General features: G+C 42.1%; 1 protein-coding gene across 1 annotated transcript in view; it reads left to right on the top strand.

The window, feature by feature from the left end:
- Positions 1 to 1,141: 1,141 nt before the first annotated feature.
- The window catches only part of ACO2 (aconitase 2), a 340,183-nt gene continuing 322,947 nt past the window's right edge, over positions 1,142 to 18,377 (top strand). The window contains exon 1 of the mRNA XM_086963512.1: positions 1,142 to 1,276. Within this exon, the coding sequence (XP_086819638.1) occupies positions 1,241 to 1,276 (36 nt within the window). The 5' untranslated portion in view covers positions 1,142 to 1,240. The remainder of the gene's footprint in view (positions 1,277 to 18,377) is intronic.

Raw genomic sequence — 18,377 nt, 5'->3', positions numbered from 1 at the left:
TGTTCACAGTCTACCAGTTTTGTATTCTCCAGGGTTTCCAGTCTTTCGTTCCTCACAGCTTTTGTCCTTTCTCTCTCTCTTTCTCCATCTCTCTCTCCCTTTTCCCCTAGTCTTCTCCTACAGGGGAGGATGTGTTGTGACTTGCATTCCTGTGTCCCTGCGAGGACACCATAATTGTTAGGCATTCCTGTGTCCCTGCGCAGACACCGTCCTACCTGTGCTGTCAACTGGCCTCTTTGACAGTTGACAGCTGATGGGTCACGGAGCAGCCTCATACCCTGCACTCCGCCTTCAAGGAGCCTGTGTTGGTGAATTCATTAAAGAACTTACTTGAACCAAATCTACTTGTCTGCAGAGTGTTCTTAACAGACGAGTGGGTTACATAAAGGTCAATACCATGAGCTATTGTAGTAGTAGTAGTAGGGACAAGGGACAGAGGGAGGGCCAATCAAATCACAACTATACCTCCATAACATGGGCAATATTATACTTTGAAACCAAGGAGAGGGGGCAATTCAATCACAACAGTATGAGAATAATATAATATAGGCAAGATTGTAATCTATTCTTGCCCTAACTGGTGTTTGCTGATCAATAAACATGATTAATGGTTTAGCAGTGGGGCTTAACGCTAAATCCTATTGGGGGGGCATTCTTTAGCAAGAGTCAAGTTAGGCACATTTTCTTGATTGTCATTAGTTAGAAACAGTATCTTGATTTTGATGAGATAGGCGAGTCCTCCCTTAGTTTTGGTGCAGGACCCAGTTAAAGATCACCACTCAAAGATGGCCGCCGCTCCCCTCTAAGATTGTGCTAATTCGATTGGTTGTTAGAGTGCGAAGTCTGTCTTCCAATCCGCCACTAGTGTGGTCTCTTTTTTTATGCCCATGACTAATGTCACAGCCTTAGCCTCTATTTCCACAACCTTCGTCGTCCTTGTCCTTCTATTACCTCTACACGTCAATCACTCACGCGCTCAGGACTGTTCTTTCAAAAGAACAAACAAGCCAGCGCTTTAGATTTCCTGTTCATTTTAAATGTGCACAAACACGTTTTAAAACAGTTTTCTAACCCGAAAGCATTACTGGGTCAGGCGGTAGAACACGGACAGCGCGTAGTACCCTTCCTCGGCGGGCGCACGCTCACTAGAGTTGTAAGCCCCGCCTCCCAACCGAGCCTTTAAGAAGCTACCGCTCGTGACGGCACCTTCAGGCGACCCTCATCTTTGTCAGTGAACAAAATGGTGTCCTACTGTGTGTCTGCCGGCCGCCTCCAGGTGAGGGTGACTTGTCCCGCGTAGTATACCATAGGGTGGGGGTAGTGAAGGGAGCAGGCAGGGTCTTCCACGGAAGGCAGCCCGTACTGCACCCTCATGCCCATGGGTCCCCGGAACACACTGGGAATTGTCAGAACCATTGACTGTCTTGAACTTGACTCTTGCAAGCCTCCCTTAAGTCAGTGCCGTGAGATTTTGGGTGACTGGACGAGGCGCCAGAGTGCGCGCAGGCTGCAAGGCAGCATTCTGCGCTCTGTCTCACCTAACGGTCAAGGTGACGTCAAGGTGAAGTGGGCAAGGAAGCGAATTGGGGAAAGAGACTGAGCCAAAGTAGTTTTCTGTGAGGTCTATCGGAAAAATAATCTTCTGTCGGGTGTACCGTTAAATGAGCCACATATAATACACCATTCAAACACTGCTAATTGTACAGCTGTTTGCTTTTAGACGGGGTTCCGCCTCTCTTATACCTGTCAGTCTAATGATCGTCTTTGGACATCAGAAGGACTCACGGTTGCCATAGCAACAAACTCCTGGCTTAATGTCATAATGTCATAGGATTCTGTGTAGTGTACATCCATTATAATTGCTTTGTATTGCCACGTGGAGATTCCTGCACACGATTCAGGCGATAAGTTGGGGATGGCCGTCTGTTGAGCGTGTGCTTCGGGCCACACCACATTCAGGCGTCAGGTGGTCAAAAAAACGGTCAGATTGAGGGTTAAGAGCAGCCCTGGAAAATGTTTTAGTAATAAACCATCTCCATTCACAGTTTCATTATATGATAACGACGGAGCCAAATGTTTCACTTTTTGGGGGGGGGGGGGGGGGGCAAATCTATTTTTTTTTTTTCAGCCTCAATGGAACGCGACGCATCCTCAGTATCTGCTACATTGACCTAGGAACGTTATTTGTTTTTTACTTTAAATCATGTTTGTGCCTATAAGAAAACTCGTGGTCAGTCAGGACTCTTTCTTTAGATGGTGGCAGGTACCTTTAATTTAGTCATTAGAGGTGGCCAGTGCCCTCCAGCTCAGTGGATTTTTTTCTTGTTTTATAGCAGTTTTTTCCTTGGAAGAGATCTAGTTATGTAGATGCCTGGCTCACTCTTACCTCTCCCTCCTACTTAGTTAACAAAATCAAAGTTAAAAAAAAAAGTCATTGTCATTTTGAGAATGTCGTTTTTCTTTTTGAGAATTTAGTTTTAATTTTGAACTGGCTATCAGTTAATATTTGAATTGCAACTTTTAAGTTTCATTCTGATTACTAGTCAAGGCACTGCTGTATTAATTGTTCTGGAAGTAATGGCATACCCCTTTTAATTGATTTCTTTGGTTTCATTTGTGGGAGGACTGAGGCGGGGGTAGTCTGGTGGAGACAGACTAATACTTGTCTCGGATGAAGGGAAGGGATTTTTGCAAGATTTAGAATAGGCTAGGATGAAGATGGTGTGATTAAATTGGGAACTATCTTTCTAGAGGAGTAAGATGGAGAACAACTGAACGTATGCCAAAGCGAGAGGGGGCAGGAAAGGTGTCCTGCTCAAACTCCCAGTTGACCTGGGAGTAGGGCCGTATTTTAATTACGGTTGAGAGGCCAAAGAGTGATTTCATATGGATTTAATGTTTTTAGAGGTAGAGCCATTATTGAAGAGTTGCACTGTGGTCTGGATTGTGTGGAGTAGATGTTGAAGATAATCATGAGGGATCCCCAGTTAGAAGTGCTTCCTGAGCTGTTAATTATTTACGCATCCTTTTACAGCAATTAAAATGCTTATGGAAAATGCCACAGGCACTGCTGCCAGAGAAGAAAAAAAACACAAATGAGAAAAATTATGTAATGCAGTTGAGTTGATACATTTCCCACAAGCAGAACTTGGTATTCCTTTTGGTATTGTTTTATGATGTTTCATCCCAACCCTTGTGAAGAATGCTAGATTTGTCCTTGGTTGGGTGGCTAAAGAAAAGGTATTGGTGATTTAATCAGTCTTGAATCAGTCGTGTCATAAATGAGTGGTAGAGTATCAGTCGGTTATAGCTTCCAACGTTGCATTTTAATGGTTGTTTGCCAGATAAAAAAATTGTATTGGCGAGTAAGATTAACATTGTTAGACGCGAAGGGCTCCCTATTCAACCTTAAATCGAAGGGTTCATGATCTCTCTCTGGTCTTTGTAGGACTGCAGTGTCAATACAGAATTTCCAGTCTCTTAGACAAAGCAGAATGTAGCGCATTGGCCCTTCTTGAAAATTGGGCAAGGATTGCCATCAAAGTTAACAGTAGTCGCCAGTTGATGTGCTTCTTCATTCTTTTTCTTAAAAGGGCAAGAATGTCAATTAACTGAAGCGGTAGGTTTAGTGGAAGTGAGATCACATGCTATTTAATGTTTACTTTTATGTACACATGCGTGCTCAGACATACACATCACACATACCCGTTCAAGCATAAACATATTCGCTCTCACCTAAACACACAATCATCCACTAGCACATGCACAGTGTACATTATATAAGCACTTTACTTCCCTCGGCTGCCAGGGTTGGTCATATTTCTGCTACTTGTAACTGATTCTTCATTACACCAATAGTGAATAATAAAACATTCACTGTTAGTGTGATACAAAATTTACAGAAGTAAGGAGTGGATCCCCAACTAACGTCCATAAAAACGAGCTGCATTTGTGTTCTTCGCATTGATTTTGCCACTTTTTGGTGACAGCAGTAGCAAAAGTAGTGCCAATGGGTGCAAGGGTCAAGCCCGGGGTTGCAGCTGTGACCCATAAAGGACGTCCAGATAAATGGGGATTTGATAGTAATGGAGTGTCCCGTAACTTGAAAGAGTCAAAGGTGGTATTAAAACCAGGTACCTAGAGTAAAGCGCATATTTAATAACAAATCAAGGGTAAGTAAGCTTGATGTATCTTTGCATTTGTTATTTCTTCTGTTATTGCAGTCATAAATTGACAAACTGAAACGCAGACCTAAATTCAAGCTTACCTAAAAGACAACTTTATTATTGGGGCTAGGTTCAGTACTGTAGTTTGAGAACCCCTCCACAACTATGGTTGGTGTTTCCACATTTCTTGGATATTAACAAATCTATCCGTTATTAAAATGACACCACCCAGGGTCATTAAGTGTAGATCAATGCCAATAATGTTCCAAGGTATGACTTTAAGGGAATTGTGGTGTGGGAGGGTCTTCTATGCAGCGATTGTGGTAGGCTCTAAGAGAACAGGGTCAACTAAAGGGGAGTCCATAAACAGGTTATGTAAATTCAGATCTTCTATTTTCATTCAAACCTTCTTTAACTCGTGACTAGTAAATGTTTTCTTACAGTCGTACTTCCCTGTTTTAACCTAAAACTGGGTTTCATTATGTAGTGCATTGATTGCTGCTACTAGGAAGGCGAAACTATTCGATCAGGCTACCTTGACCTCTAGGCCATTTTGACATGCATAATCAGAGGTGGACAAATATCCAGGAAGCATGCAAACATGGGAGACTTTCGAACATTCATTGGTTTTCGTTTTATAATTTCAAATTCAAGTGTTTTGTCTTCACTTAAGGTTCCACAATTGTCTGAAATCCAGTTTGTAAGTTTTTCCAGAGGGTCCTGGCATGTAACATACCCTCTTCACCTTCGAGGACAGAAAATTGGATGGCAAGACAGCACCTCCCATTTTTGAAGGTGGAATTTGCTACAGATTCTCTCAAGGTGTCTAGAACAAGCGTACCTTCCAATGTCCCTATTTAAAAAGAGCTAATAAGTTAATTTTTTAAAATTTGTTATGGAACTTTGAAGAGATCCACATAAAATGTTAGCCAAAATACATACTTTTAAAGAAGCATAAGCAAATTAAGCATGTGCACTTAGTTCCTTAACCCCTTGTATGCTGATGACGAACCCCAGCCGTCATGCACTACGGTGCTCGTGTGCTGATGACGGCTGGGGTTCGTCATGGCCCGCCCCTGTTCATTTGTTTACCGCACAGCGGCGGAAACGGGCCAGCAGCGAAGGGGTTAAAGTACATTGAGACCACCACAACATAACATTCAAATCATAATATTACATTAAAAAAGGAGTGGGGAAAAAAAATCAAAATAATAGATTCCACTTGAATGTACATTAAGTGACTATGATGCATCTGAGGCAAAAGGTATAGACAGCTACAAATAAATAGTCCTCATCCATTTTGAGCAACAAATTAGGAGCGCAAGGCAGGCAAAATTATCGGGATTCAGAGATTAGGAGTAGTTTCATCATAAGCTTCATTCAGCCTGAGTATCATTAATGCAACTTCAAAAAACACTATAAGTTAAACACTCCATAACAAAACATTTAATTAGGCTGTGCATAAAGTCACTGTAGAGCGGCTGAGACCGAAAGAATAGATAATTCAAATTTCTGTAATAAAACAAAATGTATCCCTTTGGACCTAATAAGTTCCCCCAGAATGTGGGTTCACATTCATGATGTTATGGGAACCAATTATGTCTGGTGGCTCCTTAATCATCTTGCATAGCAATGACAGACTTCGGCCAGACCATAGCCCTCTGAAGAAACTTCTTAGTCACTGCATATGTACCAGGTTTGTTAGGGCCTATGTAGTTTATTTTTGGTCTCTCATCGCTCTGCCGAAGTACATTTTTGAATCTAGTAATCTTATTTTATCCAGCCTATTGCTAATGGCCAAGTTTTTGCATTCCAGACTTCGGCCAGACCATAGCCCTCTGAAGAAACTTCTTAGTCACTGCATATGTACCAGGTTTGTTAGGGCCTATGTAGTTTATTTTTGGTCTCTCATCGCTCTGCCGAAGTACATTTTTGAATCTAGTAATCTTATTTTATCCAGCCTATTGCTAATGGCCAAGTTTTTGAAATACTTTGACAGAAGAATGCAAACACCTGAGCCACGCTTTATTCAGTGAACTGTTTCCCCAATGCTAGCGTGCATTGTTGTTTTTCAATGTACTTTTATTTGCTTAGTTTCTCGGCTACCACTTAATGCCAGTTCACGGACACCTTTTCTCTTGATTTACTAATTTCAGTAGCAAATCAGGTATATTGTTTTTCAGCTTTGTCAGTAGAATAAGACTTGTTACACATGCCCACTTAAATAAAGATACAAAGTATCTGGACCCACAGCATAAACTGCTGTTAACATTAGAGCTTGAAGGCAGGAATGAATCCAAGGTGGATTCTAGAACATGGAATCAGAGAAGAGTAAAGGAACGAGAGAAAGGGCAAAGAATAGAGAAAGAGAAGAAAGATAAGAACATTACACATCTTCCCCTTTACGGAGAAACAATGACAATACAACATTTATCAAAAGAAGTAATGTACAAATGCTTCTAGGTAATAAAATAAGATAACTACACATGTTCCCTATTGCGGAGAAATTATGACATAAAATCTTTAAAATGAGTAGGTAATCTACAAATTCTTCTCGGTGGTAAAACCAGAAGAAAAAGTAGTAACAGGAGAAGTAACAACAACATTATGAGAAACAGATGCAGGCATGTTTGAAGATAAACAAGCAGTTTCAAACAAGATTAAGTCGTCTGAATCAGAAGTTAGAGCAGTTTTTGAATGAATAACAGCTTGTTGGAGATGGGAACTAGTCTACTTTTGTTCCACCATCTTCCGTCTTGGAGCAAACAAGCACTAAGTACAACTTTGACAATTTTGTAAGGAGAAGTGAAAGAAGATTCTCCTTTCTTAATTCAGAAAAGGTTTCTTGATAAGCACACACAAACCAGAAATAAAATCTTTAGCCTGAACATGTTTGCGATGATCAAAATAAACCTTTTGTTTGTTTTGTGCTAAAGTGACAGATTGGCCCAAAATTACATCTTTACTAATATTTGAATTGTTGGAAAGCGAAGAATGCCGCTCCAACCAAGAAGGTAGAAGTAAAGTGACATTTTCTACCTCTCAACAACTCGAAAGGAGTGAAACCAGTAGTTGAATGAGGTGAATTATGATAAGCATTGACCTTTAAGAAAGACTAAAATCTAAACCAGAAAAAATAGCAGTTTTTTATGCCTTCTTTGAGGAAGTGATCAGGTCTATCAACAAGACCATTCGCGGCAGGACCATATAGAGCTACTTGAAGATGTTTAATGTCCATACTATTCAGAAATTCTTGCATGGCATTAGACACACAATAAGTCCCACTGTCCATGACTAATTCTTTTGGAGGACCTTCAGGAGAAAAAACCTTATTCAGAAATTGTAAAACTGAATGAGTGAAGGTCGACTCAACACAAGAAAAATAGATCCACTTTGAAAAGTAGTCAATGAGTACCAGCAAACATCTAGATGAATTGGGTGAAAGATTGAAAGGTCCAGCGAAATCCAAAGCAACTTTCGTCCAGGGATTGTCTGGTAAAGAAACTGGACGAAAGGGATTCTGCGTCTTTTTCCAATGTTTATCAAAGACAATGCATTGAGGACATAGATCGACAAAAGAGGACACTTGAGAGTTCAAGGAGGGCCACCAATAATTTTTTACATGTGGCAGTAACTCCTAAATGTCCACCATGTCCAGTGGAATTTAATTTATTCCTAAGAGAAGACGGAGGAATAAATATACCATTTCTGGTACAAATATAATTTTCTAAAGACCATTCTGAAGATATTTGAGCATAATGTTTTAAATTATGAGTAATATTACGAAGGGAGGCCAACCTTTCACAATGAAATTGGAAACTTTTTAAGTCATGATCAGTGGAAGTAGCCTCAAGCCAATCTTTCTCAGATATAGCGCCATTGGAAGGAGAAGAGGCATCAATAGAAGCTACAACACAATCAAACTCATCAACCGTGTCATCAGTTGATGGCAGAGGTAGACAAGAAAGGCAATCAGCCCTGAAATTGTTTCCGCCTTGAATATATTTATTAGTAAAATTATTCTCTTGCAATTTTGAAAAAATACGCACAAGGCGAGCAGAGACTTTGCCTAGACCGTCACCTTGCAGTAGATAAACCAGAAGTTTGTGATCGGTGTACATCGTAAAAGGACTACCCCAAAGATAGATTTTAAATTTGGAAACAGCCCAAACACAGGCTAATGCCTCTTTCAATTGTACTATATGTGGAATCTGCATCAGACAAATACCTAGATGCAAAAGCAACGGCATGATCTTTATCAAAGTTTTGTTGACCGAAAACAGCACCAAGACCATTTAAACTGGCATTTACTGTGACAATGCAATGATGACCATGAAAACAAGGACTAAGTGCAGGAGCATTAACAACTAGATTTTTGATGTTAACCCCTCCCATGCTGATGACTAGCTCCGCTTGTCATCAGCCACGGTGCTCGTGTGCTGATGACGAGCTGAGCTCGGCATGGCCATTAGAACGCTCGCACGCTGGGATAATTCCCCTGCTGTGCTGAGCGTTCTAAGGAAACGGGTGTGGCCGTGAAGAGCTCAGCTCGTCATGAGCACAGGAGCACTGTAGCACAGCAGGAAAATTACCCCAGCAGCCAAGGGGTTAATAAAGGCTGTGTTAATGTCATTGGTCCAAACGAAAGTAGTGCCTTTTTTGAGAAGAGACATCAAAGGTTGAACAAAAGAGGCATAATCTGTTACAAAGCGAGCGCAATATTCGCAAAAACCTAAAAAAGATCTGAGGGCATCTTTGTCAGATGGAGGTGGAGCTTTCCCAAAAGCTTCCACGTTGCAAAATTTGGGTTTGATACCTTCCGGGGTAATGGTATGGCCTAAATAGTCAATTTGTTAAACTAAAAATGTACATTTTTCAGGTTGAACAGTAACTCCCCTGGAATTCAAAATGGAAAAAACTTTGTAATGTGTCCAAATGTGCTTCTTTGGTTTCAGTAAAAACAAGGATATCATCCTGAAATGCCTGAATATTTTCAACATCTTTAAAAAGAACTTCCATGACTTTTTGAAATACTGAGGCTGCCAAAGCTAAGCCGAAAGGTACCAAGTTTTTGTACGCTCCAGAAGGAGTGACAAAGGTGGTAAGTTCCTGAGAATCCGCATTCAAAGGTATTTGGTGATATGCAAAACGCAGATCAATGGTTAAAAAATATTTAGAGTGACCAATGTTTGAGAGCATTTGTTGGATATGAGGAAGTGGATGGCAGTCAACGATGTTGCGATTTAAGGACCTGAGGTCTACACAGAGACGAAGATCACCATTTTTTTTTTTAGCAAGAACAAATGGAGATACCCTTTCAGAGGAATCAGTAGTGGTAATAATGCCATCCTCAGTGAGTTTCTCGAATTGTTTTTTTAGATAATTTTTTACACAAATGGGAAGAGGTCTGACCTTGTGGGTGACCGGTGCAGCATTGGGCTTAAGTCTAATGACATGTTCAAAACCTTTGATTGTACCAATGTTACTACGGAATACAGTAGGAAATTCTTTTTTTAGTAAATCAACAGGACAAGAGTTTTCAAAACCACTGTTGTCAATAGCAAGAATAGGAGCATCTCCTAAAATAATAGGATTTTTATGGCCAGGTTTTAAAATTATACATAATCTGGCTAATTCTCTCCAACCCACCAAATTTCTGCCTCTGACTGCAACATTAATCTTAGTTTCAGTGGATATACCGAGAATTTGTAAGGAACTAATAAAGAAACCTAGAAGATCAATATCCTTTTCACCAAATGCTTTGGGAGAGATGTCCAGAGCTTGAAGGAGAATGGAATGATTCCAAATGTTATAGAAAGTGGTATCAGCTAACACAGTGATGGGAGCTCTGGAATCAGCCATGACTTGTAAGGATTTGTCATTAATGAAAGCCTGGCAGAGGGGATCTTCATTATCACTAGAATCGGAAGGTTCATCTATGGATAGAAGAATATTAGAACATTTATTAGTGCAGTCAGAGACCGAAGAAACAGAGGTTGAGGTGGAAGGAGAGTGTAGTTCCACATTGTGAATCCTAACATTTGGAAGAGAACGACAAGATTAGCATAATTCCTGAAAATGACCTGTTCTTTTACATTTACCACATTTCTTTCCCAAGGCAGGGCAAGAGGGAAAATTCGCAATATGATTTTTAGAACCACAGCAAAAGCAAAAGGTGCGTTTAACCTCTTTGTTAACTCTGATGGCAGAAATGAAAGAGGAAGTTCAGAATTTTCTGAAAGATAAGAAATAGGAGAATGACCCTCTTGATCTGATAATGCTTGAGAAGAAATTATAGAACGTTCAATACTTTTTCCTATATCGATAACCTCTGAAAGAGAAGGATTAATAAAAGTTAAAAGACTTTCCTGCATTTTTTTTAAAACAGTTGAAATCAAATTGGTCTCTGATGGAAACATCTGTATAATTTTCAAAATCACATGTAGAAGCAAGAACCCGAAGAGCAGCCACATATTCTTCAACTGATTCGTTGCTGGCCTGTTTTCTTTTAAAGAAACTGTCTTTTAAAAAGAACATTGGGTACATCTGAAAACTGTTTTTTAAGTCTTTCTTTAGATTCAATGTAAATATTCCAGGCACCATCACCAGAAGGTCTAGGAAAAGGAGGTAAGTTATTACAAAAAAAAATGTGTGCAGCTACACCCAAGTGATTGTAGAGAAGAGCGTTTTTCCTTGCAGTAAAATATTCTGTTCCATCAATGGCAACAAGATAATTCTCAAAATGATGAATCCATTGTGTCCATTCTATTTCAGGTTTGACTGTTTTTTGTAGAAATGGTGAAGGGTGTAGAGCGCAGTCCGAAGATGACATAGTCTCATGGATATTTAAATAAAATCAATAACTTTCTTAAATATTCTTAAAACTGGATTGAAAAGCAAAGTCACAATGCAGCAAGATAATAAAATAAAGAGCAAATAGTTAAAACTTAGCTGCAAATAGGATGCCAAAGTTTTTGGATGTAAAATAATAGAGAAGCGCTGAAGTAATAAAGGTTGATGTCATATAGAATATCTTCCAAGGTGGTAGAATGATACGACAATAGAGCTGTGTATCTTTCCCTTTAACACTAGAAATGCCGAAGAAAGGAATTCTGAGCGTCACAAAGTAAGTCTCTGTAGAGCGCCCATGCGCATAAACAATAGGTATAAACAAAAAGACAGGGTGAATTTGCTACTGTGATCTGCACATCAGTGTTGTATTTGTCCCGTGGTATTCAATTGTCCAGTCATACAGAGATACTTAATTTGGGAGTGCCCAACTGATAGGATGCTTATTCACCCTTAAGCACTTTCCGTCACGATACCCTACCCACAGCGAGTGTAGCAGAGTTTCATGAACCATAAATGGAAACAATTTAACCAGTGCACATCCCTGCTCGTAACTTTTATCCAATTGTTTTTCAATACAATCAGTTCAGTACTTCAATTCTTTTCCAGTCCACACAAGTATTTAGATCGTACAGAGTCCATTGGTTCTCAACGTTCTTAATTATTGATTATTTTCTTGCCACATCGTCACAGCCGACGCGCGTTTCGCCCGTCACACTTCCTGCTAGACGAACGCGGAAGAGAGACGCCTTGCTGAGACGCGACCGGCGATGGCGATGGAACTTATCATGGCTCCTGCTGTCCTTTACTAAATCACAGACCACTGGGTGACAAATGAATAGAGAAGTACAAGAATCCACAAGAACAATTTTCACTTTCATTATCATAGGCTTTTAAGGACCAATGACAAAGGATTTTTACGGTTTTTATTGAGTTATATGAAAATACGCCACTCACCATACTATTTTGTGCCTTGAAAAAGCCCGTGGAGGGCGAAACGCGCGTCGGCTGTGACGATGTGGCAAGAAAATAATCAATAAATAAGAACGTTGAGAACCAATGGACTCTGTACGATCTAAATACTTGTGTAGACTGGAAAAGAATTGAAGTACTGAACTGATTGTATTGAAAAACAATTGGATAAAAGTTACGAGCAGGGATGTGCACTGGTTAAATTGTCGCATAAACAATAGGCCTTGTCTCGAGCAGGTAAACCACATTCGGTAATAAAAGCTTTTAGTTGCTATGCGACACTGAAGCTTGAATAGAAGGCTTGGAATCCGCTTGGAACGCGTGTAACACAAGTCGCGCTCAAAGAATTTGCCGATGCTGTTGCTGTGAAGCAGTGACGACGCTTAGTAAGCAGAGCGTGTAAAGCAACTCACGAGGAACGCTCCAGTTAATAGGTAACGCTTAGGCAGCCGAGCGTGTAGAACAACTGACTAGGAACGCTTCAGTTGCTTGGCAACGCTGACGCTAGGCAATAAATATACTCTCGCTGACTCGTGCAATTAACTGACTGTTGAAGAACAGCTATGCCATAGAATTTTTTTTATATAGAAACGGACCTGAATGCTTGTGGGTCCTAAGTTGAAATGAAAGGCTCAGTCCGGGAAATAGCAGGATAACTGCAAAAAAGTTACCGATGTCCGTAGTAGCAGTTCTTTGTATCCGATGTCCGTTGGTGGGAAAGAGGAAATGTAGCAATTTCTCTACCCCACTTCTGGTACCAATTATGTACCGGCGTAAGGAAGCGATGAAGGTGGTCTGTAGTAGAAGACTTCTTTATTAGTCTTAAATAAAGATGCTAAGTATCTGGACCCACAGCATAAACGGCTGTTAACATCAGAGCTTGAAGTCAGGAATAAATCGTATGTAAGACAAATCTTGCCACATATTAGATAGACATGACTGCTGACTTGCCTCTTAGTTCTTTAACCACTTTGATAACTTTATTTCGGTCAAAGACCATAAAACCATTTAACCACATTGTCATCAGTGCGGGGCAGGAATGTTTCTCAAATCATATTTAAAAATTATTACTTTTAATAAATACATACCTAAAGCATGAAGTGGTATCACACTTATTTGCAATCAGCACATTTTCCGGTCAAATTGCCACATTTCCCACTGACATGGTTTTACTGATAAAACTAAATGGTATATAATGTTTGGAAATCAAGTTTTTGCAAATATTTCTCTTTCATACATCACCAAGTAAAGTGTTCCAGTTTCTTTTCCTCCTATTCAATACTTTGTTTGCATCCCAATTTGAATTAAAAATGTTTTTTTCTAAGTCATTTTCAATATAGTTTAAAATACTTGTACCATTCATTTACAGCAAATGTGTCAAGGTAAAAACAAGATTTAAAGGGGTCTTTATTGTTCATCCACTTTCTGAAGGAGCAGAACAACTGTTTTTCCAGCTTAAGTTCACTCTCCAGAATTGACTAGTAGGTACTAAAAATAGCTCAACTTGATAAAATGTGACTCTCCATAGCGAGTGGATTTTTCGAGCCCCAAAATACATCCATTCTGCTTGACCAACCAATTTAAGCACCTCAGACTCTGAATATCACTAATCAGTTTCCAGATAATATCTGGAACACATCCTCCATCCAACCTGGGTGTCTGTACTCTAGTGAGAAAGATGCCACAGCGGCGACAGCGAGTGATGGGTCAGTTGCTAATATCGACAACCCTGCCTCGCTGACATTGTGACTTTAGGCCTCCCTTTTAAACAACATGGAAGTGATATCTTTGGCCCTCATTTTGCACTCTGGCAAACAGGAGCTCCAGGTGGATTTGCTTAATGAACTAGCTGTTCATGTCATCTGAATAGATAATAAATTAAAGGCACTAATTGAAATAGTACTAAAGAGTTCAGGCTGATCCTGCTACCAGTTATACTTGCTTGTGATTGTCCACGCTTGACCTGCTATCCTCTATTCCATCTATTTTAGCAGCCAAAATGGAGGAAATGCAAGGCCTCAGATTTCAAACTGATACCCTCCTTACAACAAAATGCAGTAAAGGAGAGATAATGCAAGGGGCGCAGTCAACAGTCTCAATTGTATAGGCACATGAGAACAATCAACTACAAGTACATACCCACAAACCTGCCCCACCGGGGCGACCTATCAGTTCGCACAGTGTGCCCAAGTTCTGCCCTCCTGATTACAGGAATAGCTCATTCTTCATCATCTCCACTCTAAAAAAGGGAGAGAAAACTTCTGAGAAAAATGAAGTATAATCAAACTGGTCAGGACAAATGGGTTTGCTAACACAGCCCTTGAAATCAAGTACCACCCTCTCAAATCTGGTCAACATAGATACAATCTCCGAAGCCTTCATGAAAGTAAAGACACCCCATACTGGAAAACTGAGTTATTAAATTCTCCAATCCAATATAGCACCAAAGGCTGGATAGGTACAAGTTTGGGAAGATGGACTCAATCAAGAGTTGGCTACTAACTCTCATATTGCATGGCTGAGTTAATTCTCTTCCTTTATTGATCCGCCAATCCTTATGAGGCATCCTTCCCATTTTAAGCCAGTGGCACCCATCCTGGCTCCCTCGAAGTGCAGTTTATTATATATGCCACTACCTATTAAGCAGCAATTTGTCCAATGCCACGAGGCCCATATGAATGATAAAGTAACAGGCAGCATCTCATCTCAAGATATACGTGATCATTTGTCATTGTATCTGCACCTAGGGCAACGGCATAACCCACAGCTTTCCAAACTTTTCATGTTGGGGACACACTTTTTGGAGATGCATCATTTTGGGACACAGTAAGGCAGTGTAGCAAGCGAGTGTAGCGTAACGAGCCCGAACCACCTAGGAGGAATTCGGGGGGTTCTCACTCTCCCTCCCTCGGTCTGTCTCCCTCCCTCGGTCTGTCTCCCGCCCTCGGTCTGTCTCCCGCCCTCGGTCTGTCTCCCGCCCTCGGTCTGTCTCCCGCCCTCGGTCTGTCTCCCGCCCTCGGTCTGTCTCCCGCCCTCGGTCTGTCTCCCGCCCTCGGTCTGTCTCCCGCCCTCGGTCTGTCTCCCGCCCTCGGTCTGTCTCCCGCCCTCGGTCTGTCTCCCGCCCTCGGTCTGTCTCCCGCCCTCGGTCTGTCTCCCGACCTCGGTCTGTCTCCCGCCCTCGGTCTGTCTCCCGCCCTCGGTCTGTCTCCCGCCCTCGGCCTGTCTCCCGCCCTCGGCCTGTCTCCCGCCCTCGGCCTGTCTCCCTCCCTCGGCCTGTCTCCCTCCCTCGGCCTGTCTCCCTCCCTCGGCCTGTCTCCCTCCCTCGGCCTGTCTCCCTCCCTCGGCCTGTCTCCCTCCCTCGGCCTGTCTCCCTCCCTCGGCCTGTCTCCCTCCCTCGGCCTGTCTCCCGCCCTCCCCCCCTTCTCTCTCTGTCTCTCTGTCTCTGTCTCACTCTTTCTGTCTCACTCTTTCTGTCTCACTCTTTCTGTCTCACTCTTTCTGTCTCACTCTTTCTGTCTCACTCTTTCTGTCTCACTCTTTCTGTCTCACTCTTTTTGTCTCCCTCCCTCCCCCCCCTTCTCTCTCTGTCTCTCTCTCTCTCTGTCTAACTCTTTCTGTCTCCCTCCCCCCCTTCTATCTCTGTCTCTCTCTCTCTCTGTCTAACTCTTTCTGTCTCCCTCCATCTGTCTCCCTCTGTGCTGGGACTTTACACTGTCTTCACAGTAAACGGACAGATTAGTTTTCATTCGAACAAGAGGGTTGGATGGAGCTCCCGTTGCACTTCCTAGCAGGGCTGTTGTAGTTTACTTTAGACAATATTGCTAATTGATTATTGGGCCTGCTCTGCATTTAAGGGGGCATTACCTGCACTGCATAGCAGTGCTGCTGCACCTTCAGTGGAATAGTTTGCTCTCTTCTCAGCAAAATCCTATGTGTTAATGAGATAGTTTTGGTTTGTGAAAGCAGCGCTGGCATACCTTTAGTGAGACATTGCCAGCACTCCTTGGCTGTGCTGCAATAATATGAATGGGGAAACTTTCTGATTAGGAGGGATGAAAACCCAACCACCCATCTCTCCCTCTGCACTTAACTTTATTTGATTTTGGACTACACTTTCTCGTTACCTCCACTTTACACCAGCACAGTGTTATATTAGTGTTTATATTACTAACAAGCAGGATTGCCGAAAGTGTGACTTGCCTCACAGCATGGCACCAGTTTGCAGTGACCACACCACATTGACAAATTGGTTTCCATTAAATCTATGTTAATAACATTTGTTGGAAGGGGCCATGGCTATAACGGATGCCCCCCCAAACCCTGCGTTTTAAACTGAGTGTGATTAAGGACAATCCTCGTAGGCCACAGTAAAATCACAGGGACATAAAAGCAATTCTGTCTGCCTGATAGCGGGTGTCTGCAGCTCTCAGCGCTGTTCTCTGCTTGGTATCCTGCTTGCCCATGTACACGCCAGCCCCCTTTCACTCTTTTTACTTGTTAATGGGGCTTTGGTGTGATTCGCCCGACCCCCAAAGAGCAGAGTGTCTCCAAAGAGCAGAGTGTCTCGGAGTCCCGCGCTGCTGTGGCTGACTCCGAGACACTCTTTCAAAGAATGCCTCTTAATTAGCAGCAGTTATGTGCTAAGTGCCTGTGACACACCCACCATTCCCAGGCGACACAGCACTGTGTCAGGACACACAGTTTGGAAAGCTCTGGCATAACCCATTGCACATGGTTTGCTTAACTCCTAGGGGCTCTGAGACCTACCCTTTGGAGCCACGGCCAACGACCAGTGCGATTACATCAGTAGGGTCTGAGGCCATCAGCAGTTCTTATCTGCAAACTGAGAAACGTGAGATGCTCCCAAGCTATGTGTCCAGAGGCAAACGTGACATCCTCAACTGTAGTGCTGTCCTCCAACAAGTTGATTCATTAAAGGACCTAGATCACATACATTTTAACCATCTGGGAACCATAGAATTTAAACCCACCCAACGGCGCGAGTCAAGGACATCACAGTGAGATTTTGGTCCTCCCTGCACATAGCTAATCAGATCTGTCATTTTAGGGACATGTTCTTTAATTTGGATATTGAGGTCTTTTTACAGGCCTCTTTGCATTATCCCAGCCCCTTAATCCAAAGTGCCTCAAATTTCACATCCCTGCAGAGAGGCATTCTCTAAGGTGCTGTTGGTTCAGAACAGTGAAGAAGCAGATTTGAGCACATGCAAATCACTTGTGCTCTACTGGATGATCCCCACTGCCAAACCAACATCTTGCCCACCACATCTTATGAAGGCGGTTTGGGGACCTGGCCTATACAGGTGTTCTCTCTTGCATGAAACCCACGGTCGTCTTTCAAGTCCGGGAAATCAAATGTCCACTTTTGTCACAAGCCGGGTGAAATGAGTACCAACCGACCATATTGCAGTAAGGTGCTCGCTGGTGACGAAATAGCCTATGGCTTTCCAGGTTGCAAACAAGCAATACCATCTAATAAATATGACCATGACATTGTGGGCAGAAAGAGTAACCTAGAAAAGATCTGGGGCCATGATCCTGTAAGGCGTGGGTGCTCATACCCAACTGGTTTATGCTACGGGCACTGTATTCTTCGTATCAGGGCCTCTAACTTTGCCAAGTACTGAAGCACAGAAGTTGACCATCCTCTTTATGAATATGGCACGTATTCGGACCAAACGTGTAAACAAATCCAGGGATAGCTTTATGGACACATTTGTAATTGCCTGCCTGCAAGAGCCCTGGTCAGTAAAACTGGTACATCTAAACTTATTGAAGACTTACCGTCTTGCTGCAATTCCATCTCCTTCCGCCCACACAATAGGTGGCTTGGCAATTTATCTCTGTTATGGTTTGCATCAGAACATTCTTATACAAGGACCTGCCTAAATTAACCACTACCTGAACTTCCACCAACTGTCGAAGACTGCACTCCGCTTGCCTCTCACTTGCCCATACTCCCTGCATTTACTGAAGCAGAAGTGATGGATGCACCTTCGACCACATTGCAGCAAAGACCTGGAACAACCTCCCCACACAAGTCTGGATCATCACCTCACTTCCGGAATTCCAAATGGCCCTCAAAACCTGACTGTTAGAATACGCTTCTGGGACCTGCAAGTACCTGGATACCCGATCGGGTAATAAGCCGCACTTAATTGATTAATTGATTGATATAAAACTCATACACTTTTTTTTTACCAGTTGCTTGGCCTTCAATTTAGGGTTTGCACAAGGCTGGGTATCATCAATTTCTTAAGCAACATCCCAGCTGCAAATAGATGCTGTGTACTGTCTAGGTTGAATTGGACATAGACTCATACACCGAAATTTGGTACAAACTTGAGTTTGCTGGGGGATTTTAATGCC

Source organism: Lissotriton vulgaris, chromosome 1_1 (genome assembly GCF_964263255.1).
Source record: "Lissotriton vulgaris chromosome 1_1, aLisVul1.2, whole genome shotgun sequence".
Classification (NCBI taxonomy): Eukaryota; Metazoa; Chordata; class Amphibia; order Caudata; family Salamandridae; genus Lissotriton; species Lissotriton vulgaris.
The sequence above is the reverse complement of the archived record's forward strand: the minus strand, read 5'-3'. Positions and strand labels throughout refer to the sequence as shown.